Source organism: Mugil cephalus, chromosome 17 (genome assembly GCF_022458985.1).
Source record: "Mugil cephalus isolate CIBA_MC_2020 chromosome 17, CIBA_Mcephalus_1.1, whole genome shotgun sequence".
Lineage (NCBI taxonomy): Eukaryota > Metazoa > Chordata > Actinopteri > Mugiliformes > Mugilidae > Mugil > Mugil cephalus.
The window spans coordinates 6,097,510-6,123,807 of record NC_061786.1 but is presented as its reverse complement, the minus strand read 5'-3'; the positions used below and the strand labels follow the sequence as shown (position 1 = coordinate 6,123,807).

At 43.1% G+C, this 26,298-nt stretch overlaps 1 protein-coding gene across 12 annotated transcripts in view; it reads right to left on the bottom strand.

Annotated features, from left to right (window-relative positions):
- Window positions 1–25,043, bottom strand: part of kiaa1109 (KIAA1109 ortholog) — a 78,810-nt gene extending 53,767 nt beyond the window's left edge. For all 12 annotated transcript variants that reach the window (XM_047610172.1, XM_047610177.1, XM_047610179.1 and 9 more), the window contains exons 1-25: window positions 24,896–25,043; window positions 21,519–21,654; window positions 20,073–20,189; window positions 18,739–18,817; window positions 18,574–18,638; window positions 18,229–18,403; window positions 17,702–17,783; window positions 16,552–16,745; window positions 15,864–15,943; window positions 15,453–15,603; window positions 13,760–13,916; window positions 13,245–13,323; window positions 9,716–9,807; window positions 9,409–9,526; window positions 9,132–9,287; window positions 8,430–8,527; window positions 8,009–8,193; window positions 5,793–5,899; window positions 5,461–5,693; window positions 5,076–5,294; window positions 4,629–4,766; window positions 2,878–3,054; window positions 2,390–2,518; window positions 1,670–1,789; window positions 1,254–1,585 (exon numbers count right to left, since the gene is read on the bottom strand). In XM_047610172.1, coding sequence (XP_047466128.1) covers window positions 1,254–1,585; window positions 1,670–1,789; window positions 2,390–2,518; window positions 2,878–3,054; window positions 4,629–4,766; window positions 5,076–5,294; window positions 5,461–5,693; window positions 5,793–5,899; window positions 8,009–8,193; window positions 8,430–8,527; window positions 9,132–9,287; window positions 9,409–9,526; window positions 9,716–9,807; window positions 13,245–13,323; window positions 13,760–13,916; window positions 15,453–15,603; window positions 15,864–15,943; window positions 16,552–16,745; window positions 17,702–17,783; window positions 18,229–18,403; window positions 18,574–18,638; window positions 18,739–18,817; window positions 20,073–20,189; window positions 21,519–21,624 — 3,389 coding nt within the window. In that variant the 5' untranslated portion in view covers window positions 21,625–21,654; window positions 24,896–25,043. The remainder of the gene's footprint in view (window positions 1–1,253; window positions 1,586–1,669; window positions 1,790–2,389; window positions 2,519–2,877; window positions 3,055–4,628; window positions 4,767–5,075; window positions 5,295–5,460; window positions 5,694–5,792; window positions 5,900–8,008; window positions 8,194–8,429; window positions 8,528–9,131; window positions 9,288–9,408; window positions 9,527–9,715; window positions 9,808–13,244; window positions 13,324–13,759; window positions 13,917–15,452; window positions 15,604–15,863; window positions 15,944–16,551; window positions 16,746–17,701; window positions 17,784–18,228; window positions 18,404–18,573; window positions 18,639–18,738; window positions 18,818–20,072; window positions 20,190–21,518; window positions 21,655–24,895) is intronic.
- Window positions 25,044–26,298: the final 1,255 nt, after the last annotated feature.

Sequence of the window (26,298 nt, the reverse complement as noted above, 5' to 3'; positions counted from 1 at the left end):
CACAGCAGCAGACAGTAAATTAGAGTGAAACACAGTTTGCTTATCATATGCGAATGCGCCACATGGAACAAACGCAGGGAGCTCTTTTCTGAATCACATGAGGCTCCCAGGTAAAACTAATCCACGGACATGTTCCCCGGACAGGATGAGTTCTTACACCCTTACAGTTACTTTGAAGATTTGTTACTGTATTGATCACGGTGCCTGGCAGCACGGAGGCTGAATCGCCTCCAAGGAGGAACACACTGACGCATCAATACATAAAAGAATTCAGACCAAATTATCCTGCCATCTCATTTGAGACTGTACTCTCCTGAAGTTTTTATTTTTCTGTGAATGCGTCTCCACGCTGTGCAGCGGTGCAGCGACATCCTCTTGAATTTGCACCCAAACCCCTGGACAAACTTCCATTTGTAACACTGCCTCCGTAAATCTCACATTAGAAAGAGACAGAAAAAAGCGCTGAGGAAACAAATACGCTCTAAATCGCAGAAAAACGCCAATTCACACAGGGATTGAGATCACACACCCTGTTACGTCAAATTACTAGAGGTCCCCTAAGAAATATTTGTCCCGTGCTACTGGAGCATTAGTCAGAATCTGATGAGCTTTCACTGCTTCTTTTTTTCTTCTGCTAAGTTTCCAGAATTGGGTTCTGCATACACTTCTAGAATAATAAATGTACAAAAAGTATATAATGATCAGAGGCTTCATTCTGCCCATTCTTTAACGACTCACAACTGTTGACTGCTGAAGGCCCACGGGAGACCCACACAATATTAGAAAGGCAGTCATGTTCAGGCATGTTATGCCTGATCAGTCTATAGTATATACAGAGGTTTTTGTAATTTCTCCACCTACTTCCAGCTACAGCAATAATAAACATCACCTCCAGTTAAGGCTGGAGCAGGTAACATACTGTGGTAATAATTCCTGCAGACCAAGTGATTTAAAATGATTATGGTGGGACAGCGGCTGAGTCAGATAAGTGAAAATAGTTCTGCGTCTTCGCCTGCTTTACGGAGATGAACATTTTCATGACTGTATCATTTATGCAATGTACAGACGTGTGAGGAAGGTTTTAGATACAACTATTCACATTTCTGTAAACTATGTTTTGACTATCACCAATTGCCCCTTTATCAGCGTTGTGATGTTGTGTAAAGAAACACAAGAAGCTGCTCCGGGCGGCTGAGGGAAATAAACCGGAACCGTTTTGAGGTAAATGCTTCATGGCAGTCTGAGCTCTCTACCTTTTGGTCTGAGCATCGTGCAGTTCCAGAAAATGCCTCTGGACTTCACATTTGGCCGAGTGGTCGGCTGCAAGGGCGATGTCCGCCGTGATGAGGTTCAGGTTGACCGAACCCGCCTCCAGCCAGACGGAGCGTCGCAGCAAAGGAGGCTGACCCGGACCCTGACCCTGCCCTGCCGGCTGCAGCCTGGCGGCCTCGCTGTGCTGCTGCTGCTGCTGCTGCTGCTGCTGCTCGATGAACTGCCGGATGTTTATGTCCTGCACCACGGCGCTGATGCCCTCTCCCACCGCCTGGTTGTGCAGGTTGCAGTTAGCCACGCGGACGATGCCCGTCTGAGGTTCGGGGAAGGGAAGGAAAAACGAAAGGTCAAAATGCAAAAGGCCGAGCGTACGTTTAAAGCCGAAAGCGCCGCTCACCTTGATGCTGGCCGCGCAGCCGTGCTCCACGACGAAGAGGTCGACGCCGTCCACGGCCAGGCGGGTCATGGTGTACTTCAACTCCTCTGATGTGCGACAGTGACCGGGCAGGCAGCTCAGCTGAAAGACAACCGTCACTTAGGAGCGAGAACTTTCCCCGTCGCCGCTACGAAAGCGATGCTCTTGTTTAGTCAGACAGCGCTTCACATACCGCTACATGGCCTGTGGCCACAGCTGCTCGGTTGTCAGACACTAATGAGGGCTCTCAGGCAGAGTTTTTAAAAATATCCTCATTAATATTCGCATATAAGCCAGACACTTCGCGAAACACTCGCTCCTTTCGACGCGACTTCACACGTCGCGCCGTTGTGTATGGATGCCATGCGTGGCTGCTGTGAAGAGCAGATCAATACGTTTGAGTTCGCCCGTTTCTCCGCCTGTGTCAAAAGTTGTCTGTCGTCTGACTCATGCATCATTACAGAAAGGCCGTCAGCGGCCTCCGTTTATTACCGCACCTCATTTGAACATTTCGTTTCACGCCGGACGGTTCTGACCAACGTTAAGATCTGACAAAGGCAGCCGGCCGCCGTAACGACCTAATTTAACAGCTTCCAGTGCAGCAGATAGTGACTTAGTGAAAGCCAGGGCACGACAGCCGAAGAGGAAATGTGAGAAGGTTCGAGGCTCGCACCTCGTGCAACGTGTCATGGCATGCGGTACCTTGGCGTCGCAGATGCGGCGGTCGGCGCCGTGCTGGCAGATGACAGACGGCTTGGGTTGCTCCAGCTGGAACTCCCGGGACAACACGTGGAAAAAGTAAGTCTCGCCCCACTCGATCATACTCGCCACCTTATAATCACAAACACAGAGGCGCTTTAATACTTTAAACAACACAGAATAATAAATGAGTGCAAAAAAGAAAAACGGAACAGTGTGAAACTTTAAAGAGCATCGCCATAAAAAAAAACAAAATCTGAATTAATCTCACTTGGCAAAAGTAGTTTTTGCTCCTGGCTTCTTTTTGGGATAATATTATACGGGTGATTCATATTACCAAGGTTTAAAAGATTAATTTTGTTAAGTACTTTTCCTCAGTCGCATACCCCGCAGACCGAATGACGCAATCGTAACCTAATCCTGCACAGATTTATCCCCACCGCATTTCAAATCAAGTCCATAATCCCCGCTGATAAAACACACCCACACACCTGTGGGACCGTGACCCTGCCGGTGAGCGCTCCGGCCTGCATGTCGATGAGCCAGGCGTACTCCAGCGTGTCGCTGCCCAGGGGGAGACCCTGAGCCGAGAACATGGCGTGGGCCCTCATCTGCAGGCCAGACAGACTCAGGTGGCCGTCCCTCAACACCCCGTCGGCCGTGGGTCGCTGTGGGCAAGAGAGCAGATTCACACTGACTCATAGCGCAGGAAACAAACTAAATGAGATGACGTGTGGGAAACACTGACCCTCACAGCGTTTTTCAAAGTGAAAACTGTGAGTTGTTTTTATAATATCCCTGAAAATACTACTTACGCAGCTAAAAGGAAAAGATGAAGACAACAGATTCTCAGTCCGGGATTAGAGAAAGTTAATCGCTCAGCATAGATTCCAGATTCTGTGCGGTTATTCAACACCGGGCTGCTTATTCAAATTTGACTGTTTCACGTTACGCAACACTGACTGCTGGTGTTATTTAGGGTATTTTCTGAGGACTGTGTCGCATTTGTGTTAAGGTAATGGTTAACAGAGGCAGGGACGGAGAAAAAAAATATTGTTTCCATCCTTTCTTCCATCCAGGCAGGTTCATCAAACCCTGAACACACCACTCCTCCCCTCTGGTAGACGTAACAGAACGATGGACACCCAAACAACCACACAGACTAGGGGGGACTTGATTGGTGTCGGCCCCTAACCACACCTATTTCAAAATATTCAGATTTTATATATCTGGTTTCAGGCAACTGCTTCATTTTAACTCTGCCATGAACCATAACCATCCCTGTAGTGTCAAAACGTCACACTCGTCTTCGTTGGTTCGCGTCACAGCAACCAAAGAATAAATATTGCGTGGAAGTACTTTACTCTGAAAAATTAAATCAATCAGACAGAAATTTGAAAATTACACAATGTAGATATTTGGTGAGGTGATAGAGGAAGATCATTATTCAATACTACCAATTTAAAACCAATTTAACACCAAAAACGCCAAAAACATAAACACAATACGCCGAGTATTTACCGCCACAAAGACGAAAGAAAGTTTCCTCTCGACAGCATCAAGGAGAAAACTATTCCAGACAGTGTTACAGAGTTTTACCATCTGTTGGAGCTGAGGTAGGAGCCACCATCTCCTCGCTACATCCACTCTGACAGCTCTATATATTGGACTTTATGTAGTTGCATACATGATGAAGGAGAATACAGGGGAGACAAGAAAAGCTGTTAGGAATCTCCAGGGAAACATATTATGTTAATTTAAGATCTGACTGAGATTCGACTCAGCCGATACTCGGTACCGGAGTGGGGGGGGCAAACAAAACTTGACTGGGACATCCCTACCTCAGAGACAATCCACCTCCATCAACAATTTGCCTATATTTATTTATTTAAGACTGTCAGACTTCTGTTACATTTTAATTGGTCTGCTTCGCTATTTTTACCTCAACGCAAAAGCACAAATCCTAAAACTGCTATTTGTATTTATGGATATAAACTTTTTTTTTTTTTTTATCCTGCTGGGACCTACAAACAAACCTTTATCTTTTATATAAGAGTCATGTCCACACCATCTGTGTGTGTGTCTTTGTGTAAAGCCGTCAGTGTGTCCTACTTAATTCAACTAAAAGCAGCGTGTAACCTCAGTCAGATTCCTCGTATGTGACCTCAACATGAACGCGTGACAAGACACTCGTTTAACTGAACAACAATGACATGTACAACCCTGTAGCATTGTACAGTACCTGGTAGTTGTCACTGACGAAGATGTGCATGGGGGAGAGGAGCAGCTGAAGCTTCGTCTCCTTGTAACCCTTCTTCATCTCAAAGCACAGCCGCTCCAGGAAGCCGGATGGACCTTCAGGACCCTCGGTGCTGCAGTGCTGGAGGCCCCAGAGAAAGAAAGCATTTTTGTTTTTAATCAACACGAACACACATCATGAATAATTCCTCGCCAGCTCAAGACAAATAAAAGGGAATCGTAATGTATTTCCGAGATGAACTCATTTACTTTAAAAAGCGTTTTCGTGTCTCCTCTCCCAAATCTTTGTGCACATTTTTCATATCATTCTCACATTTTTTTTTGATGGAATGTTTCCTAATGTTCTTCCATTTGTCGTAGTCCGACACCACTCCCTCCCTCTGTTTAAATGAACCCACTAAACTAAACTGCTGGCAGTCATTAGTCTCACCATTGGCAGTCGGCCATGGACTTTGTAGAGGTTGATGAGAACGGTGATGTCCCAGGGCCGCAGGTCCAGCGGATGGATGTTTGATTTGTCCTTCTGCTCGCTGTCCTCCATTCCCAGAGGAGACCAGCCGACGCCCGAGGACGTCGGGGTGGACAACACGGGGCTGGTCAGGGCCTCCTCAAAGTCTGTGTACATGTCGTCCTCGCCAAAGTAGTTTTCCTGCGGGAATAATCAGAAGTGGGTTCAATGAGGCTCCTTTGATCTGAATCTGCTCAGCTTATCTGATGCTCATGTTACGAACTACAATCTAAATTTGTTATTAAAATGGATCAGTGATTACAGCGATCAAAGAAACGGTTAGCGAACGGTTCCAGGATTTCCGTACCTTGATGGAGATCAGCGCTCGGAGCAAAGGCCCATAGAGGATGATTTGAGAGTCTGGGGACATCTCCATCTCCACGTGAAGTCTGTCGGGAGGCAGCTCGGAGGGGTCGGTGGGGGCCCGGCTGTGGGAACCCGCAGCAGAGGTGGAGGTGTAGCGAGGCGGCGGGTTGTGGGTTCCTGAGGTGTGTTCCGGAGGCCGTAAAGCCGACAGCATGGACTCCTCCATCTCAGACACTGGGCGGCAATTCACAGTGAGGTTAGTTATGCAAGCAGCGGGTTTTTTTTTTTTTTCTTACACGGCCGTACGGTTGGAAGTGTGAGAAGCAAGCTTACGAGACTGTTTGAGCTGCTCGTCAGCCTTCTGGGGATAGATGGGGTGCCAGGTGTAGTCAATGATGAGCAAGAAGTTGGGCACACTCCAGCAATCCACCCAGCCGGCTCTGATAGGAGGAGGAGGAGGAACGTGTTCAGCGCACACTCATAATGCTTTATCATCGTTTCAAGTGGATTTTCCATCTCATCATCCGCTTTATGACCCGTTCAACTCGAGGACATACAGTAGAGCCAAAAGACAGCAGGCAACAGGCCGTGGCCGGCTTCTCTGCAGCAGAGCTCGCTGGTCCAGAACATATTTGATCGTAACCTCCCAGGGGGTAAGCGGGGGCTCTCTGAGTGCAACATCGGTGTGATCTGACTCTGGGCTATGCATAATAAATGATCTGAATGTTGGGTTTTCATGTTCATGCGCTACCAATGTAGCAAAGGCTCTTCAGCAGCTGTTTGTACTTTAACTGACCTATCGAGTAGCACCTTCCATGAGGTGCTTCAGTGTGACATTCTATTAAGGGTTACAGACTAAGATGGACATAGAACCGTTCTACGCATAATTAGGAAGACTGAATTATTGAGGACCGTTATTATATAATGAGCTGAAAGAAGACGGCTTGTATCTCTTGCAGTCGTATGTGAAGCACATATCACCTCAGCAATCAGAAAATGTTCCTTTCTTCAATATTAATGCAGTTTTACCGTTTAATTCACCCGCTTAGGAAAAAATAATCTAAAGCTATAATTATGGAAATGTTGTAACTGAATGATTGTTAAGAGCCACGATAATTCTGGAGCCTGACAGATTCTCCCGAATAACCAAGAAAAATGTGTGCAAATACTGGGCAGAAAGGAAGCGTGAAACGGAGGAATGACGTGTGCATGGACACTAGCACCCCATTAATAAAAATAAATCCTTCTGTACCCACCCCAGTCACAAGAGTTTGGCCTGATTGGAAGGAATTTTCAACTGAGCCGAAGGGGTCGGTGTGAGCCACTGATAATTCAACAGGACAATATTAACCTAGGTAATAATATGTGCATTTTGATCCAACCATTTCCCTCTGGGTGAAATAAATACAATATGGCGATATAAAAACTGAAACTTGAAACTCTAAGCAAATAATTGAGGGAAATCCTCAAAATCCAAAATCCACCATCAACTATAGCTGCAGATTTTGATACAGGGGATGTCTTTCCACTCTTGCTCTCAATTGGACAGTATTATGTGACGTATGCTTAGCGACAAATGCCTTAATTACAGTTAAGTGGTGATTTTTTTTTTTTTTTTTTTTAGAGAGAGGAGAGGTGGAAAAAAATATAAAAATGAATATATAAATGCACAAAAGAGAGAAAAAAAAATAGAAAGATCTGGAATGCAAACAGTATAGTAATAGTAAAATAATATGTGACATATAAGGCATGATATGAAAACAATAATTAGTGTAAACATGATGGATGATATGAGTACAAGTAGATAATGGATGATTTTTGTGGTTTGGACACACACACACACACACACACACACACGTATACACACACACACACACAAAAAATACTAAGAAATAAGCAAAAAAAAAAAAAAAAAGGGTATATTATTAAAGATTACATTTCCATGAAGTGAAGAGGGAATAAGGAATAAGGACCATAGGGAGCCTCAGAGAGGTGCAACAGGGTGAGGTAATGAATTTCAAAGGGAGCAACTCCAGAGTTTCCCACTAACATTTTGAGAGGGAACTTAGGGGTTCCAGGCTTAAAATTGCAAGTTAACCAATAAAATATCTGTAAAGTGATCCACTGGAAATTCTATGAAAAACAAGCTGGAATCTGACAAAGAGGAGCAGGAACTGACCTTTGAAGATATCACAATCTAATACCATTTAATTTTGCTCGACATTGGTGTACTACAGGGGTTGGATTTACTATCTTGGAGAAAAAATCAGCAAAACGTAAAAGCTGCTCAGGGAGGTCCAAACCTTTGCACTAAGCTGCGTCTTCATCTCAAACGAAAGGAAACAACAGAGGCAGCAACAGCTGAGCATGAAATGCGAAGGTTAGTGGCGCATTTACTTGAAATTACCACCTACTACCTTGGCAACATTTCTCTTCAACCTAAGCATTCATGTGAGTCAGTGTCACAACAGTGAGTCATCTTGCTCTTTGTTAACGCACTCAGTTTTTTGCCCACAGCCAGAGAGAAAGATATCTCAGGTTTAACTCACTCCGCGTGGGTGATGTTCCTCCATCGGGACTTGGTGGGCTTTGGAGGGGGAGCTCCTTGAGGCTCCCCTGGCATGAACATGTCTGGGGGCAGCTTAACGTTCTGGTAGTCTTTGGCCAGGGTGAGGAGGGGGTAGCGGCTCGGGTGGCACTCTGGCAGGGACAGTCTCATGTCTGTGTCTTCCGCCTGAGGAGGACAAGGCAAGCACGCATCCATGCACCCACACACATTCACAGACCGCGTCAAAGCACTGACATTTGTGGGCACCGAGCAAATGATTCTGCGTTTCAAAATCCACCGTCTAACCAGTATGGAAATACAGAGTGTATGTAGGCATGTTGGGGGGGAAAAACTTGCAATTACACTCACATAGAAGCACTTTATTTTTAGATCAACCCATATTCACTTAAGGCAGGACTCACCTTCAGAGTGAAGCGGGTGTGGCAGGTGGTTGGAACGAACTCATTGAAAGGCAAAGTGAAGTCTATATTGAGCGTCTCGCCGCAGGCTGCCAGGTACACTATAGAAGATCAATAATGCAATATATTAGTCTGGTCTGCTCAAGGATTAAGAGGAGCATATACTGTGTAATATATCATGACTTAATAGAGTAAAAGCGTCCTGGCAGGGACAGAACTAGATTTCCACTATAAAAGAGGAATTATTGATTGCCTTCAAGGCTGTGTTTGGAATTTGTCCCTTTATTTTTGTGCATTTACACCAAAGTTGTTGATTTTCTTCACTCACTAACAGTAGATATTACTTTAGCTTTTAATAATATAGAAATGAATGATTTACTACTGAAGAGGAATTTAGGTGTTTTTAGGTTTTTTATGCACACTCTTAAAGATATACATAAAAAAACAAGCGTTTGAATAAATGAATGTAGTATTGCCAGTGCTTTAAAGGGCATATTCTATGACCTAAAGAAAGTTGTCTCACTTACAGCACCTTTAATTTATTTACTGGATTAATTATCTAACTGGCATCAACGGCCGAATTTAATGCCAGTGAAAGCATCCAGTCTCAAGGTCTTGGGTAACAACATTAATCCTGATGCACTGGTCTGATTTAAAGCGGTAAACTTTTAATTCGACTACAGGGACTGAGCTGGTCTTTCTTACCATTCTCCTGCTGCTTGGTGGAACAGTCAATCCAGTTGTGTTGGTTCGCCGCCCAGATCATTTCAAACTGGTGGAAAAGGATCTTGAACTTCCAGGAATAGGGCACGAAGGAGTAAATGTCGGGGGCGCTGTCACTTGCCCAGTCCTGGATCAAATCTAAAATAAAAAATAAAAAACAGAGAGGGAACAGTGATTGTTTTATCCTAATGATGTCTGTTTTTGACACTGTAGGCAGAGTCAAAAATACACATGGGCACATGCTGAAGTGTTGACTCACCGGTGAAGAAGTTTTTCTGGGCGTAGATGAAGTGGTACGTGGCCTTGTACACCTCGATCTCACACTGCCATGACTGAGGCATGTTCCACACCCGGGGGTAGCTGGCGATCACGTGGAACTGAAGGAGAGTAAGAGACAGACAGCATTGTTTTAACTTTCACGAGGACACGCGTTATGTATCCGCACGCGCGCGCACTGGACACCACGTTTGCTCAAGCCTCATTTGCATCGCTTTGCACAAGAAGCCGCACAATGAACATCTGTAAAATATCTCCAAAATGTCGACTGAAAATCGTGCTCTGCTTACAGCTAACATCTCAGCCTCCAGGAGAGTCCTATACTGCATGCTGCTGGTGGTGTCCACGTGAAGCAGCTGACCTTTGATGGTGGGAGAGTAGCCTGAGGGCAGAAGGCAGGAGCAGAAAAAGCAGGGCAATCAATTCTCAGCACACAAGTTCAAGGAACTAATGTCATTTGGCAGCAAAACTTGAGAAGCTCCTCACGTTAACTACGTTTCTGGGAACAGAGGAGAGCACTGACTGATGACCAAAAAAAAATTGTGCTCGGTCTGATAAATTATTTCAGCTGTCTCACCATCTATTGGTGTTGACACTCAGGGTTTCAGATAAGGCTTTGAATGTAATTGCAGATGGTTTTACAGGATTTTGAGGCGTGGAGAGGGTTACGCCAACATGCTCGGGTAGAGTCCCAGGTAGAAGAGCTACAGTCACAGAGCAATATGAATCATGTTTGTTATTTATTGGTTTCACAGCCATGTTAATGCGAACAAAGTATTTAAATCTGACAGGAGTGTTTTATTTTTTTTTATTTCAGTGTCAAATAATTAAATTGAGGCACAGTAATATGACAAATAAATAAGAGCTTCTTGCGACCAAGATTTATGAGTCATGGAAAAACATATCACTATCTACTACTAGATTCTTGTGTTGAAGGGAACAAGTGAAAAGCTCCATAACAAGTAAATGTCACAACAGTTATTTATTTACAACGCAAATTTGTGCACTGAAAACTTTGCTGCTGCTCAGGTCATGAATATTTACTTTGATTTTGATATTTTAAATTTGACTCAAAACGCTCCGAGCCCTAAATTGATTGATACTCCCCGAGTGTAAGGCTGACTTTTAGCATGCCAGGAACCTGATCTGTATGTGCAAGTTTAGTCTTAGGTGTAACCTAATTACTGAGCGAAAAATAAGGATTGTGAACAACAAAATTCTGCAAATACAGATTCACTGGTTACACACACATTAAAGAAAATAAAAACACAAAATTCTGGGACCCTTGTGAGCGCTTTTGGCAAAATGAAATGTACTTGCAACCTTTGAATTTGCTCTTGCTCGTAACATAACTAGATGTAAGCACAGGTAGGGGCTACCTGCAGGGCATTTCCACCTGATGCACCTCCAACAGTGCCAGTAGGGTAGCTGCAGGGTCTTCAGTTGGGAGCCACCGTTCACTGACGTTGCGCTCCATTAATCCCAGTACTTCTCACAGTGGTGAAGCAACAGTTGGGACGTCTCCCTACCGCCCCCTGCAGCTACACCTAGAATCCTTGCTTTCCCCACGACATGTCCTTCTTTCTCAGCCACAGCTAGAAGCTTGCTCTCTCTGCCTCTTCTGCCATGTCCTTGGGTGCCGTCTTCAGCTTTGGTGGCCTGGTCAATCTTACATTCCTCAGGAGGTGCTAGATGGATGTTCCAATGAACCCCCTGCAGTCCACCTCTACAGGATAGATGACAGGCCGCTATTCTGCCCCTTGACACTCAGCTACCAGCTCTGTGTATTTATCCTTCTTTCTTTTTAAGTCACCTCCATTTCTCCCTCCCCACGGGACAGTAAGCTCTGCCACAGGACGCTGTCTGGTCTCAGACAGGTTGGCAATATGGCAATATTGTGAGCAGCTGTTCCTTGTCCAACAAAAAGGATCAGCATCCGATCAGCATCCATGATCAGTTGACGGGTGGTCTATGGTCACTTCCAGCCTGCGTGCCTTGAGGATTTCTGCCACCTTCTGCAGGACCTGGTTGTGACGCCACCTGTAACTACCCTGGGCCATGATGCGCTGCAGGCTTGGGTTTGGGGCATTGCAGAGTTGGCAGTTTTCCTCAGAGCCGTCGTAGGTGGCCCAAATGGGGAAGCTTAACCTTGCTTGAGGCATCTTCCACTTGTCGGTCCATTTGATGTTCCTGTCGATGACCACTTCCCAGGTCGTCTAACTTCCTTGCTGCCACTGCCTGAATGCACAGATCATATACTGTACCTCCTCCGTCCTGACCAGCTCTGCAACCACCTTTCATGTGGCGTTTGACCAAACCTTGGAAGCAGCTCCCCACCCCAGGCCAGTTCTCCCTGCCTTTATCCTGCCAACGATCTCATTGCGCATCAGCCCGCTGATGGCCTGGTCGATTGCCTCTTCAGCCTTTCACTTGTGTCCTGTTCGGCTAGTGTTTTTTGTTTTTACAGACGGATCAGTCGAGTCCCTCAGTTCTAGCACAAGCCTCGCCTTCTCCTGCCTGTAGCCCAGGTTGGTCGATTTTGGTGTCAGCTGGGGTGTGCTTTGTCCAAAAAGGGCTGTGTTGGAAAGGCTTCGAGGTAGGCCAAGCCACCTGCGATGAAGCTTTTGGCCTTGGCATCAATCTTTAGTACTGTGGATGGTGTGATCTCGCACAGTTTCAGCGGGCATGTCAGGTGCTTTTAGAACGTGAATTGAGAGCACCAAGTCCTGAGCTTCCCTGGAAGACAGCTTTTATTGATCCTCTCCAGGCCCTCAGAGAACTGTTTCATGGCAGTGGCAGGCATATGGTTGTCTGATAGATCAGCCATACAGTCTTCCCAAACCTCGGACAGATTGTTCCACCAGTAGTGCAATCCTTTCTCCATCCACTGTGAAGGAGATGAAATTACTCCTGACTCCCTTGCGGATTGAGAGACTGCGAGATCTTGCCTTGTCTACCACCTGCCGGCTCTAAGTCCAGCTGGGTGGTGTGGTGTCGAACTGGTATTCAGGCTCAGCAGGGCAAGGGGCATGTGCTGGCAAACCAAGAGGGATGTTCTTCTCATGGTCGCCAATTTGGCTTTTCATGCCCTCTTCAAGCTTCTGTACAGTGGCTTTCAACTTTCCATTTTTGTTCTGTTCAAGTAGGCTCTTGGCAAACTTGAAAAGGTCCCGGAAGAATCTTACAGAACTAAAATTAAATCTATATTTAATGACTCCTGAACAGTTTGCAGAGGTTCAGTCTTAAATTGGATTGGTTCTTATTATGATCTCTCCAGTTACAGGAATAAAACAAAACATACAAGATCTGACTGCAAAACACTGCAAACTTTAGGTAAATCCCAATTAAAGCTACAGCGCAGAATTTTCTGTCTCCTCATTCTGGCAGTAAGCCAGAAGGAAGAGATTGCTTTTCTTTTGTTGATTGCATTTCTTTTCAGACTGTAATTCTTCCCCTGAATGTCAAGATTGCTTTTCATCAGAAACATTTCTTGGACGCTCCTGTTTCATTCGGTGAACTCATAGAACCAAAGTTACATTAGTAACACCTTAAGCTCTGACATACACCTAGTTGATGTAGGCTTCTCTGTGTGAACTCATCTCGCTTTTGTGTAAAGAAATGATATGCTACATATCAATAGAAATAAGTGTTTCATATATGTTTTTAAAAATTCAGTCTGCCACAGTGTTTATTCAGATTTTTGATCTATTTTTTGCAGTTTTGCTGTTACTCAGTTCAAGCAATTATCACCAGAAGATAGGAAAACTGAGCACTGACATTTTCGTCGTCAGATCTCATTTCAGTGGAACACACACTCACCATTCTCTCCCACAGTCATGGGGATGTTGACTTCCAGGTAAGAGCCTGCGCCTACATTCACATGGATGGCATTGGTTTCCTAGTAACAGGGATAAAGACGGTGCAGAGGAGAGAGGAGGCAAACAGAAACATCACACATGCTGTCAAAATATCACAGAGTGCTTCACAGCCTAAAAATAAGAGAATGTCACCTAATCCGAACAAAAATATGTTCAAAAGAAGTAATAAAATGACAGTCTTTCCTGACTGGAGCCATTTTGTGTTTTTATTCAACATGCATTAATGTTGTTATTTAGTATTCACTTCACATACTCTGAAAATCCCTGCCTGCACTGCTCAAGGAAGAAAATTTGAAAAAGCATAAAACATGAACCAATATCAATTGCTAAAACATGGTGAGGAAAAAAGACAAAGACGAGGAGAGCAGAAGAGAGAGGAAGAAAGATCAAAGAGGCTGGTGAAGAAAAAAAGAGAGAGAGGAGGAGAAAGCACACAGCAGAGAGAGCAGCAGTCACCCTGTTTTTGGTGAAAAGCAGATCGATGGTGGCGTCAGCAATGATGTTCATGCGGAGCTCGAAGGCCTGGATCTGCCTGGGTTTTCCTGGCTGGGCCACCTCGGTTACTTTCATAGCCTGGTAGTCGGCAGGCAGGAAGAACTTCCACAGGCAGTCCCTGAGAAAAGCAAGATTAGATTTGTAAAGCTCAAATCTACAGCCGTTTAGAAGTAAATGCAAAAGACATGAGGAGAGGATTTGTGTCCTTGCTCTACTGCAAGTAAACAGCTTACTTATTGTGAGCGTTTTAGGGAGGGCTTACAATATTATATATTACTTTCCAGGCTTATATTATTATTATTATGAGTCTTTACTGGTACATCTTTGCATGATTTACAGCCTTTTATCTCCTGTTTGTTGAGGCATTCTCCTCGAGTTTCTCAAATACATCCATGCAAGCCTGAGTTCAATCCAAAATATGACAATGCCAACACGGCAATATTGAACAACCACAGAAAACAAACAGACCAGCAGTGATTTGGAGACAAGAGATCATGGCGAGTTGTAGAGACGCCGTAGGCAGAAGAACATTTGACAGTATAAAAGGGGCCGGACACCAATTTTGAGGTGCACATCCACAATAAACTGTACTGGTGGAGGAAGACTGAGGCCCGCGAAAGGAAGGGCCAGAGGAGACCGAGATCCTTCACCCTATGTTGAGGATGAAACTGATCTAGAAAGGCCAGTGACGTCGTGGGGATGGAGCTAGACTCTCTGAACACAGTGTCAGATAGGTGGATGTTGGCAAAAGTGAAGACCAGGTACCTTCAGCAATAGCCATGTATAACCAAAACACACCACAGAACCCCAAAGGAGGTCATTCCTTTGTGTGGTCACCAAACTTTATAACTCCTCTTGCTGATTGTTGGTCACTCTTAACATTTTCATACTCTGCTATAATTTACAATGTAAGTATCCTCTGTTAATTCTAAATACTTTGCGCCAATATTTGTATTTTACTCTTTGCAACTGTCACTTTATGTGAGCATCTGCAAAAAAAAATATATATATATTTTCTTGAAGGATTAATGAAGTATTGTGATTCTGATTGACTGCTCACAACAGATTCCTCAAGCATTTAACGCGGGGAAACACCATCCACGCTTGTCTTATCAACACAAAAGCAGTGATAACAGAAAGACACACTACTATACAATAGTTTTACATTCATCTTGCTTCACTCTGAATAATTTGGGATGGGAAATGTACAAGACGGTTACCCAGGCAACCATAGCATGGACCGTCCACAAGCAACCAGCTGAGGAGAAAACTTGTTTTCCCTGAAGGAGGCTAAAGGCTGCAGAATGGACGTCTGTTTGAGGCCATGTGTGAACAATCTGGCACCAGTTCAATGAGTAAGCAACGGTCACGTTTCAATTAAGACATTCACATCACTGAAGGATTAAAACTGTAACAGGACTCCTCCTACTGCGAGGAAGTGTGACATTTATTCCATCATAAATGTTTAATATAATGCAATTATGTAACATTCAACATTTTCAGAACAATGTGACTTCCTCTATGGATCAAGCAGGGATGTGGCAGTAACTTATCAGTAAATCAGTGGTATAAATCAACAAAAGGCTGTTTTTCTGCACTATGATAAGATTAACAAGATATCTTCTCCTCTGATAGATACAGGCTATTCAATCACCTCTGTCGATCTGCCCAGGGCCCGTAATTAAAGTCAGTTCCTTTCCCGCAGACAATGTCCAGACCCCAACATGGGGGCAGGTCCTGGAGCTTATCGTCCTCGCTGCACGTCTCTGCCTCCTCCCCGTTCTCCTGCTCCACAGGGACGAGACCTGTCCGCACATAAAGCCGTGTCAAAACCAACTGCAGGAAAACAACTTTATTATTAGAGGCATTACTGGCAGACACTCCACATTTAGTCAGCTTCGACTGGTCATTCCTACGTTTTTCTTGCTTGAAACCAATTGTACAGTTTGTCAGAAATTATAAATAATTCTGAGTGTTACATGAAAGAAAATCACATTTGCAGTGGATTTCTTTCTCTCTCTTTTCTTGGAGTTCTCTCGGTGTTATGTGTGCAGAGTGAGCATACCGGGTTCATCCTGGTAGTAGTAGATGTCAACATCATTGGACTGCATCACCACAAAGCCTTCGCCCATCAGTCTGGGAGGTCTAAATGAGAAGGTCACAATTTAGAAGCTGGGTATAGGTTTCATAAAGAGGCTGTGAACATTTCTAGATAGCTTTGAGTAGGGTCGTAGCAAAGTAAAGTGGAAGCTCTGACTATTTTGTCAAGAGTAAATGCAATCAATAGGTGTCTGAACTTATTCCCCTAAAGCGTGCCAAAGCACAGATTAAACACACAGTGCCCGAAGCTTGATCCTGGCATGAAGACGCTCTGTATATATCTTTGCTTCATCTTAGAGGACATTCCAATAAAATTTAACTATGTGTCAAGGACTGTGTGAGGTTGAAATCATAGGTGGCTTTTCCAAAGGCTGCTGTCACCAAGTTATTATTATGAGTGATCTTTTTTTTTTAATCAGACTTAAAACTTACTTTCCTGCCATTTTCTAAATTATTCAGTTTAAGTAATGGTTTGTTCCTACTCCCCTTTATCTGTCCCTTCTCGGGAACATAACTCAGCATTGGCTTCAGTTGAATTACTTCAAACTTGGCACAAACATTCATTTAGGCTCAGGGATGAACCGATTCAAATTCGGTGGCCAAAGGTCAAGATTACATCACACAACACGGCTGACAAAGTGAGTCTTGCTTACTCATCATTCTGCATGCCCAGGTAGCGGGGACTGGGAACCAGCATGACGCGCACATTCTCCAGGGAGCCTTTGACGATGTGCATGTACTGGTCCAGGTGGCTGGATGGAGGTTTGGTGGCGTACGTCAGGAAAGCATCTTCAAAGTTCACACACAGAGTCTGGGGTAGGTAGTGGTTCCCAAACGCCAAACGACCCTACAGGAAAGTACATAAATGGGTAGGAAACTGTTTATTTGGTATCACTGACAATAATTCTACAGTAACCTTCGCAACTCCAGTGGTCTGAGAGGAAAACAGACTCCTTGCAGCTGTTGTCAGCTTTTAGAAAATCTAGTCCATGACCAATAAACAGGTCTTTTCACAGAAAAGTCATTCCTATTGGATATTTGAGCACAGATGTGGACACATCTGGAATGAGGGATTCTTCAATGGCAGTGAGCTCTACAGGAAAAGCTGTTCCAGGATTCCAGCATTAGCAATAACCGTCTACACTGCTAACAGAGTCAAAGCAGAGTCATAAAAAGAGTCTACCATATGTCAAAATCTGCTTCGGCTACGCAACAGAATCAAGGCTCATCATACTTTCCATGGACATGTAGGCTGCTAACATAATTTTTGATGCAGCGTCTGAATGTGTGATTGGTTGAGTTGTTTTTGTAGATTCATCATTAAAGCAGGTCATGAGGGGTTATGTTGAGTGTTAACTTTCTGTTTACTGTAGCCAAAGGGTGTAACTTTGGCCAGCTGGATTTTAAATTAAAAGCATTATGTCACATCATTTTAAATCACATTGCTGCTTGTAATACTAGGGGGGAAGGGTTTAATCCAGACAGCATCGAGCTGCATTGGGGAGGGTTGTACACTGATCTGGTATAACATTATGACCTAATATTGCTTAGGTCTGCTGCCATCAAGGAGTGCCATGGGTACATGTCTAAGTAGCACTGTACTGGCATAAGATGGTATCTGATATTTACTTCTCCTGTCAGTGGTTTTAATGTTGCGGCTGAACTTTTCGTCTTTAAGGTGTTTTCCAGTCGCAGCTTTAAGAGGTTTCTTTCCTAAACAGCGCCCTTGAGCAATTTTGAAAACCACTTTCTTTCTTTGACCCCCCAACCAAAACCATTAAGATAAATTTCGTCAGTACTTACGGTGCTGATGTTGACTTTGATGACGGGGATGAGGGAACGCCAAGACGACGTGGGGTCTGGACTCTCTGCTTTGATGTCCACGCTATAGGAGGACCAGAAGAAGGCAGTTTAACACTGCTGCATTTCCAGTCACTACAATTAACTTGGCTGTCAGGAATGACAATAGCTCTGTGTCTGCCCTCCTCATGCAAAGAGAGTGTGATTATGCAGCTTTTTCAGCAGCAATTTATATTCCCAGCCGCAGCTCTGAATATGCTCATCCAGTTCCGTCGGTGCCGCGGAGCTTTAGACCAGAATAAAGCACCACATTTGCTTATGAGAATATTTTCATAACTAATAATCTATTTCTTGATCAATTATCAATGGAGGTGATTTCAGATTGAATTTTAAAATGACAAAAAAGCTGTAGCTAAACAAAATGGTCATTTTTATCATCTTGCGGTAAATTAACTGTTATTGTGCAAATGCTTATCAACCATATCAATCGATGAATACAACCAAAGTTGTTGATGAGGCCTCGACGGTACCTTTCTAATGTCTTGCTTCTGTCTTCTCTACCCTTCTCTTCATCCTTTTTGGCCGTCAGGACCGTCGGTTCTAGTCCGAAGGTCTCCTGCAGCCGGGCGTAGAGGTCGGTCCGGTTGTAGACGTGAAACTCAAAACCGTTGACTGTCACGTAAAGCCTGGTCTCTGCCTTGGGATCTAGGGAAATGAGCCATGGACAGAACTCACATGAATGCCTCCTTCCACAACCGGTTCGTTTAAAAAGCCCGGAAACAGGCTGGAGCCTTTACAACGTAAAGTAGATATCCACGTTTATTTAGTTTCATCTTTAACGTGTCCTACTGTAAAACCTCTATCGCTCCACTCACCATGCTGTTTCTGTTTGGGGTTGTACATTTTCCACCAACGAAATATGAGGAAGCCATCCTGTATCCTGTAACACGGGCAAAAAACGAATCAATCAGTGCCGTGAGATGATGGAGATAGAGAGGTGGACGGAGGAGAGGTAAACAACGAAGCCCAGGTCAGATTACCTGATAGACATGTCTTGGTTGATGAAGTAGACATCTCTGAACATGACTTTCCCTGACAGCACAGAGAAGGAGAAGGAGCCTGCGGAGGGGGGGGGGCGAGACAGTGTTAATATATTTCAATAACTATATAACAAAGCAACAATATGACACCTTCTCCCGAAAGCAAACACAAACCTGCTCGGATTTCAATTAACCAGCTAATTAAAGTAATAAAGAAAAGATGTAATTAACGCGGGCGCGTAAGCTCTGGTAAAAATAACAACAGCCTGAGTGTCGCTGGGTTATTTAATTGCACAGTGTCATTCATATCAAAGAGAAAGAGGGTGAAAAAAACTATCTTAATTAGGCTCCGACTCAACGAGCAGGTCAGAGGCTGTCGCAGAGCAAGAAAGACGAATGCGAAGACTAACATGATTTTCCGTCGTTAATCTCTTTTGGCTCACAACTTGTCTTTCTCGGTTTCAATGACTTATTCCCGACAGAGTGACAGCACGCGAGGGGATCCTTCAAGATGACACCTCCTCGTATTTGCGGAGCTTCTGTTCCCGCTGACAGACTGAATACAGGACGCTCGGAAAAAGGAGTGTCTGTGTCTCTTTTTGGCTTCCTCTAAACTTATTGTGAAAAGTTCACACGTTCTGCTCATCCTGATGCAATGACATGGCGCCTCTTGAGGCCTCGCTCAAACCTTCTTGACGCCCTTTAACCACTGTGTCGCCGTGAGAAATTGAAACTGTGGCGTTTGTTGAGAAAGTTTCTCTGTTGAGCAGCTGCCCGTTCTAAACATTATTATGAACGCAGGTTAAAAAATAGATCAGCGGGCACAAAGGTGACTGTTCGCTTTGTAATGACACATGTTGGCAAAGCGACTTCAGCTTATAGGCTTCCTCGTAAACATTTAATCTTGCCTCTGTAGTCGTTTTGCACTTCCTGTTTACGCAGAAGGTATCTGTTACACACGCCACAGTGGTAAAAAAGTTCAATAAGTATCATGAGATGTTTTTTTTTTCTTTTGAGAACAGGAAGCCCTCCTTAGCAGGACAATTGATAGGCTTTCGCAAGAAGCTAATCATGTGCTAAAAACATAATCGTTACGCTTGGATTTGGGGCCTCTAGAGACTTTGTAAATGAATTCCTGTGTCAGTTAGCAACAGAAATTCAATCTGACACTGGCCGCACTTTGCTGCTGAGGCTCTGCGGAGATAATCACTGAGAGAACCTGGCTCGTCATGAAATATTCAGCAGGCGGAGTTAACGCCTCTAACTGAAAGCTTTGGCGGACTTCCCCCTCCATATTCATCAGCGGTGCGACGGAGCCCCCGGTGAACACGCACCGATGTGAATGTAGCCATCCTTGTAGAGCCTGTTGATGATGAGGGTGAGGATGAGGCCGATGTTGCGCGAGTTGTAATAAGTTAAATAGATGATCCATCCGCAGGACAGGATGGTGGCTGGGAGGAGAAAAACACGACACGGTGTTAGTCGGTAAAATTATTTTTTTTTTTTTAGTTAAAAGTTAAAATATGCCTTTACAAAAAATCAAATACTTATAAACATGAATGCTGATGTTGCCAGTGTTAAGTCGAAATCTTTATTGTACATGCGCAATACCTCATTATTTATCTATTTTCTATCCCCATGCCATCTGTCTGCTCAACTATGAGCCTTAGCTGGACTTAAATACCACTGCATTTCTGCACATTATTCACACAGCTCCTTTTTTTAAAAATACTGTAAATAATCTGCATGTACATACAAGCTAGTTTACAATTAATGTCTATTTTTCTCAGTTATACATCTATACTTATGTTTTTGTTGGCCTGTGTGCTATGTGTTATTATTACTGTCTTTACTGTATTACTTTTTTATCACTGGCTGCAGCTACAAAAATAGATTTCACAGTGCACTGTACTATGCACAGCTACGCATGGAACAAATAAAATACATCTTATCTCGTCCTTATTAGATTTAAGAATCTGTGATTGGTCCTGTCAGGCCAGTGTTGCAGATGCTGCTTCATTTGACATGACAACACACATCAGCAAGAGAAATGACTGCAGCAGCACTTACACCAAACAGATTAGAAACCCTGTGGCAGGTTCCACCTGAAAGCATGTTTGTTCTTTAAGAAACAACGCAATGCAGGTGGAATGAATACAGTAATAGCGTATTCCTTTATCTCTATTGCAAGTTGCAGCAAAATTCAAGGTAACTTCATTCTGTGAGCCGCGTAATATTGTTGGCCTCCTGAGAGCTGCACCTGAACTAAGCAATAAGCAAAGAGTCATTTGTCATATTTTAAATTAAATCACAATCAGATAGAGATACGGCAAACTTAACTTTTTAACGATTAAAAGCAAATACTAATTAATACATCACTCATGAAATGAGATCTTAAACACATAATGTAACAGTTTCATCCGGCTTTATTTAAGATAATTAGGTGTATCAAATCAATTATTATAGATTTACTGTGAGATGATATTAAATCAGTTTCTCTAGAGTCAGCACCACTAGGCACTGATACTAAAAGCAGTTGTATCATATTTATGTTGTGTCAAAAAGTGAACAGAACTTGTGAGAAGGAAACAGCTCATATAAAGTTATAAAGAGACTGAAATAACTGTGTTACTCCTGTACCCCTTGTACTATTGTATTCAAAGTAGTAAACGTTTAGCAGTTTAGAACCACAAGTCTAGTTGAATTAAGTGCCTTTTTTCTGAAGCAATTATCCATTTATTCATATTTTTTTTTCCATAACGAAGATGCAGATGACTCACCAACGAGGAGCCAGATGAAGTTTGAGTTGTGCTTGTTCAGAAACTTATCCAGATCCACGTAGCTGGGGAAGGTGCTTTCATTGTTTTTGGCTGCATGGCCATCCATGGCTACAGGTTCTCAGTCTGATGTCTAAAACTGAAACAGACGAATGTCAGATGACTTTCCATGGCACAGGAACAAAAACCAACGAAAGGCAAGCACGTGCGTCCCGGCACAGAAAGACAAAGAGGCATTTTACATGAATTTTGAAAATGTGCCATTGGGTGCTGCGTATCCCAAGTTCTCCAGGATAACACATCTATAAGAACAAAATACTTAAATGAAAACAGTGGCAGATTTAACAATTAAAAAAAAAATCCCATTATTCAAACAGAAAAAAATAACAAAGGTGATTCTACAAAATATAACCTGGAAAGGTCAGTTATCCTAAGCTGCAAAAGCAACACATATCTTAAGAAACGTAGAGCCTGCTTAAATTCACCCCATCCTCTAATCTGCAAATGCTTCTGAAATGCATAAAAAAGTCTTGTGACAACTTAAGTTTTACTTTAAAGAGAATATCAGTGCTGAGTCATATTCATTAACACTAATGTAATAGTAACCGACTACCTAGATGAAGACCTGTTGGTAAAAGGATCACTCATTACTTTGAGTGTACAAAGGAGGCCAACAGATAGAAAAATATCAGGTTTAGTAAATAGGTTGTATTCATGCATAAGTAAATGCCTCATTTCTGTAGAAATGTCTTGGTTCAAGGAGAGTGCAGGAGGCCTGAGGATTTGGTGTCATCTCGAAGAAGTTACTTCCTCGTTCCAGAGAAAAGATAGCTTACTTGCTGCAAGATAGTATGACGTGTGCAGAAGATAATCCACTATCGTGTGTAAATGTTGTTTAATTTTTCTGTTAGTGGAGCTCTTCTCCCATAACCTTGTGTCGTGTGAGATTCTGTGCACTGCTGACGTAAGGAGACGCTGACTTCAAGATCCTCATTGCAAGAGTGGTGACTTCCATTTTTCCCCTCACATCAACAATTTACAAAAATTTTATGAGTATATCACGACTAGTAGGGCTAGGTTAGAAAAAAAACACATTTTCCAATTCAAAAATGATCTTCATTTGAAAGGATCAGTAAAGGAAAAACAAAATAAAAATATACACTGTGGAAATACCACAAATCTCTGATACAACGACAAAGGTTTTGCGAAAATCTCTTTCATCACTGGGGAAAACTGTTTTGAAACTGAAAATATCCCTAAATGAATTGATACAGGATTGAATCTAATTAAATCTAATGAAGACTTTATGAATCAGAACTCAATCAGGAAATCAGTAGCGGTACCCAGTGCTTTAATTCAATCCAGTTGTAAAGTCCCTGGGTCCAGATTTGCGGTAGTATCTAGAACACACTATCAGTCATACTTCGCTATGTGTGCACCTGCTTTTCATGTCACTGGCTTCTTGTGGCGATGTGAACTTTGCCTCTTTGTGAAGGATTAGTAGTATTTGTGTGTGGAGGCTGGTACGAAGCAGGTGTGTGTGTGCGCACTCACAAGTTTCTACAGTCTCAGCCCATGCTTAAGAGTTAAAAGCTGGAATACTGTCGACGGCGCAAACGGTTTTAGACGCAAACACAAATCCTCATCGAATCCACACCGACGCTGGTGATTTTCTCTTACTGAAACAACTGCTTCAAATCTCACAGAAGACTTAACGCCTGCTACGTGCAATTCTTGCCAGTTTGTTTACTATGTGGAATTACGAAAGACATAAAGATTTAAATGCTATAACTGTGAATGAACTCAGTTTGAAAGTCAGAAGTGCAGTCACTTCCTAACTGTGACTCAGTCCACAGCACTGATATTCCTGTAAGACAAGTCCTGGGTTTGCAGTTATGAGATGTGAGCACACTATGCTTCCATCCCTGTATAATTGCCACTGTCAGTGACTCACCATATTCATTGGTAACCTATCCATTACTAAGACTTTCGCTTTACAAATTTGGGCTTAAGCCCAGGGAGTCATTCTGTCAACTGAAGTCTACACCGATCTATTCTTAGCCTGTCAACAATTCAAACAGATGTAACAGGGAGCAGGGAAACACACTGGACCAGTGTATGCAACCACTGCATACTTGTCCGCGAAACTATCGAGATAAGGTGTGACGGTGTTAAAAACAGCATTGCAAAGGGATGTGGGTGAACTGCAAGTCAATGTGGGTCCGTTGCAAAGATGACTGACAGATTAAACCCTGCTTAAACGGCACTGACAATGTGGGCATTAACTTGATGGTGACCTTGTTTATCAACAAAACACACACGTATACACCAAGCCACGGCGGTCACAGAGCAGCGGTTTGAGCATTTAATCAAAACACACCATAAATACATATATTGGTTAACGTTAACACGTTATGGGGCAAGGAACCATACGTGGTCACTTGGGCACACATTTTAAATTGCTTCCCTGTGCCTCTCAGTGACGTTTAAAAGCTTGTGGTTTTCATTCAATCAATTGGAGGAGACCAAGGAAACATTCTCAGGTCAAATGTGGCCTGTAAGGTCCATCTCTGCATGAACCCTGAGTGCAACTGTTTATCAGGTACCATCAAGAAGTCGCCTAATATTGTCTAATGTAATAAAGTGTATGTTGACAAGTGCTACGGTCTAAATACACGTTTACATTGGTTTACCACTTAAGGGCAAGGAACGATATATGGTAAATTGGTTAACTTGACTTTCTCCATGAAAATCAAAAGATTTGAAAAATTTTCCGAAAAGTAAAACAGTCTTTTGACATCCTACGATAACACTACAACAGTACTACAGTATTTCAATTAATGAAGGCGACTTCATTGGAGGAGAACAGCAACACATCGACGCTTTCTCCATTGTTTTGGCTTCGTTTATAATACTGGGCTGGCAAAGCGATCAACAGCAGTTCTCAGTTTTGGCACATGACATGCCAGCAACATCCCAGGTGTCGATTTGTAGACTCACAATTCACTTGACCTCAGATGTCACCTGGAATCCAAAGCCATAGCAGAAACCCAACAACACGCAGAGCTAATCCCGGGTCTGGAGCAACTTCCAGCGCATTATCCTCTGCACGGGCAACCAAGCCGAACCGTTGCCTAACGAAGTAACGTGTTTCCGGTTTAGGCATTTGTAACAATACTAAAAGAGCCAGCCTGCTGACCCGTCCGGTGAAGCCAGTCTCCTTCTAGACTAATGGTCCAAACAGTTGTAAAGCTAGCCGTTAAACATCACAACGTTAGCAAGGTGAGGCTAGCTGGAAAGCTACTGACAGCAGGCCGCGCCCTGTAAGTTCTCCTTTTTCAAATTATAGAAAAACAAGCCGGCGGGTGTTCGTTAAATACCTTAATGTCCTCGATAAAGCATGTGGTGTCATCTTTGCTCCGGTTATTCAGGAGTTACTGCCCTTTTTGTCGTGTCGGACGCGGGCAGCGCTAGCATCCTCTGTTTAGTATTTACCTGGCAGTCGGCCGTTTCGCATCTCTTCCTGTCTGTCGAAAGCTTCCGCGGAATGGACCAATAGGAAGGGGAGAGGGAGTCAGGCGCCGGCCAATCAGAGAGAAGTGTGAGTGAGGCCACGCACGACGCTGACAGACATGTATGTGGACCTATCAGCGGCATTGTTTTTACAGCGGTGGGACGTGAACCGTGGTGTTTTGATTCTACAACAGACAGTATGAACAGGACTCAGGACCCTTTTGTATTCCATTTAAGCGCGTAAAAACTAATTATAGTTTGTATTTACACAATAAAACCCATGGCTATGTTTAATAGTGAAAGTAATAGCATTCTGACATGTACAATGTGAAGGGAACTGAACAGCTGTGTAACCTTAGAAAACCACTCATCAGTGAGGCTAACCGAAAAAGGTTTCAATTTGCTAGGGAGCATAAACTCTGGAGCAATGGAAGAAGGTCATGTGGTCTGATGAGTCTAGATTATAACTATAAACAAATGACAATTATAGTTTTTATTTTGATTATAAATTGAGCTCTTTTAAGCCAAAACCATTTTTTTTAGTTGAATATTCTGATATCCAATTTCTAATTCTGGGTTTGTGCTACAGAGTGATTTCTTCCTAAAATCACTTTCAGTAAATCAAAGCTGTGCACCAGTATAGGGAAGGAAGCGGTCATAAGTGCGCTGTCAAGTGACCTTAAATTTCGCCTTTTCAGGAGAAATCGGCCTTTGGTGCTATCCTGTCATCACACTGAAACAGAAAGTGTAACACGTAGTGTGGTGCTATCGAGGTGTAAAAAGATAACTGCTAATACTCACATGGAAACATGTTGTCCCGTGTTGGATCTACAGTCACTACTGTGAGAAATTGTGTTTTACAGCATTTCCATGACCTTTCTACACATGTTGCATAATTTCAATTATACTGCATCCAAATATTTTGAATATAGTCATTTTATTTGCCAGTTGACTTTTAATTTTAGTGTTATTAGCACAGATTGTGTATAAAGACGAAAAGCACATATCAACAGACAAAATATTTGAGCATGAAAAGTGAGAAAACAGGTTTATTTGGAATATTTTCCTTCCTTAATACAATACCAACAATGAAAGCTTCAAAAAGACACACACAAAAAATCAGACCTTACCATACAATGTAAAAAAAAAAAAAAAAAATAGATAGGAAAGAAAAGATGTATATATCCGTACTTAAACATTTGGACTAAAATGTAACTGGCAGAAGTGCATTTGGTTTTAATTGTCTCCTAAAAATATACAGATAAAATGA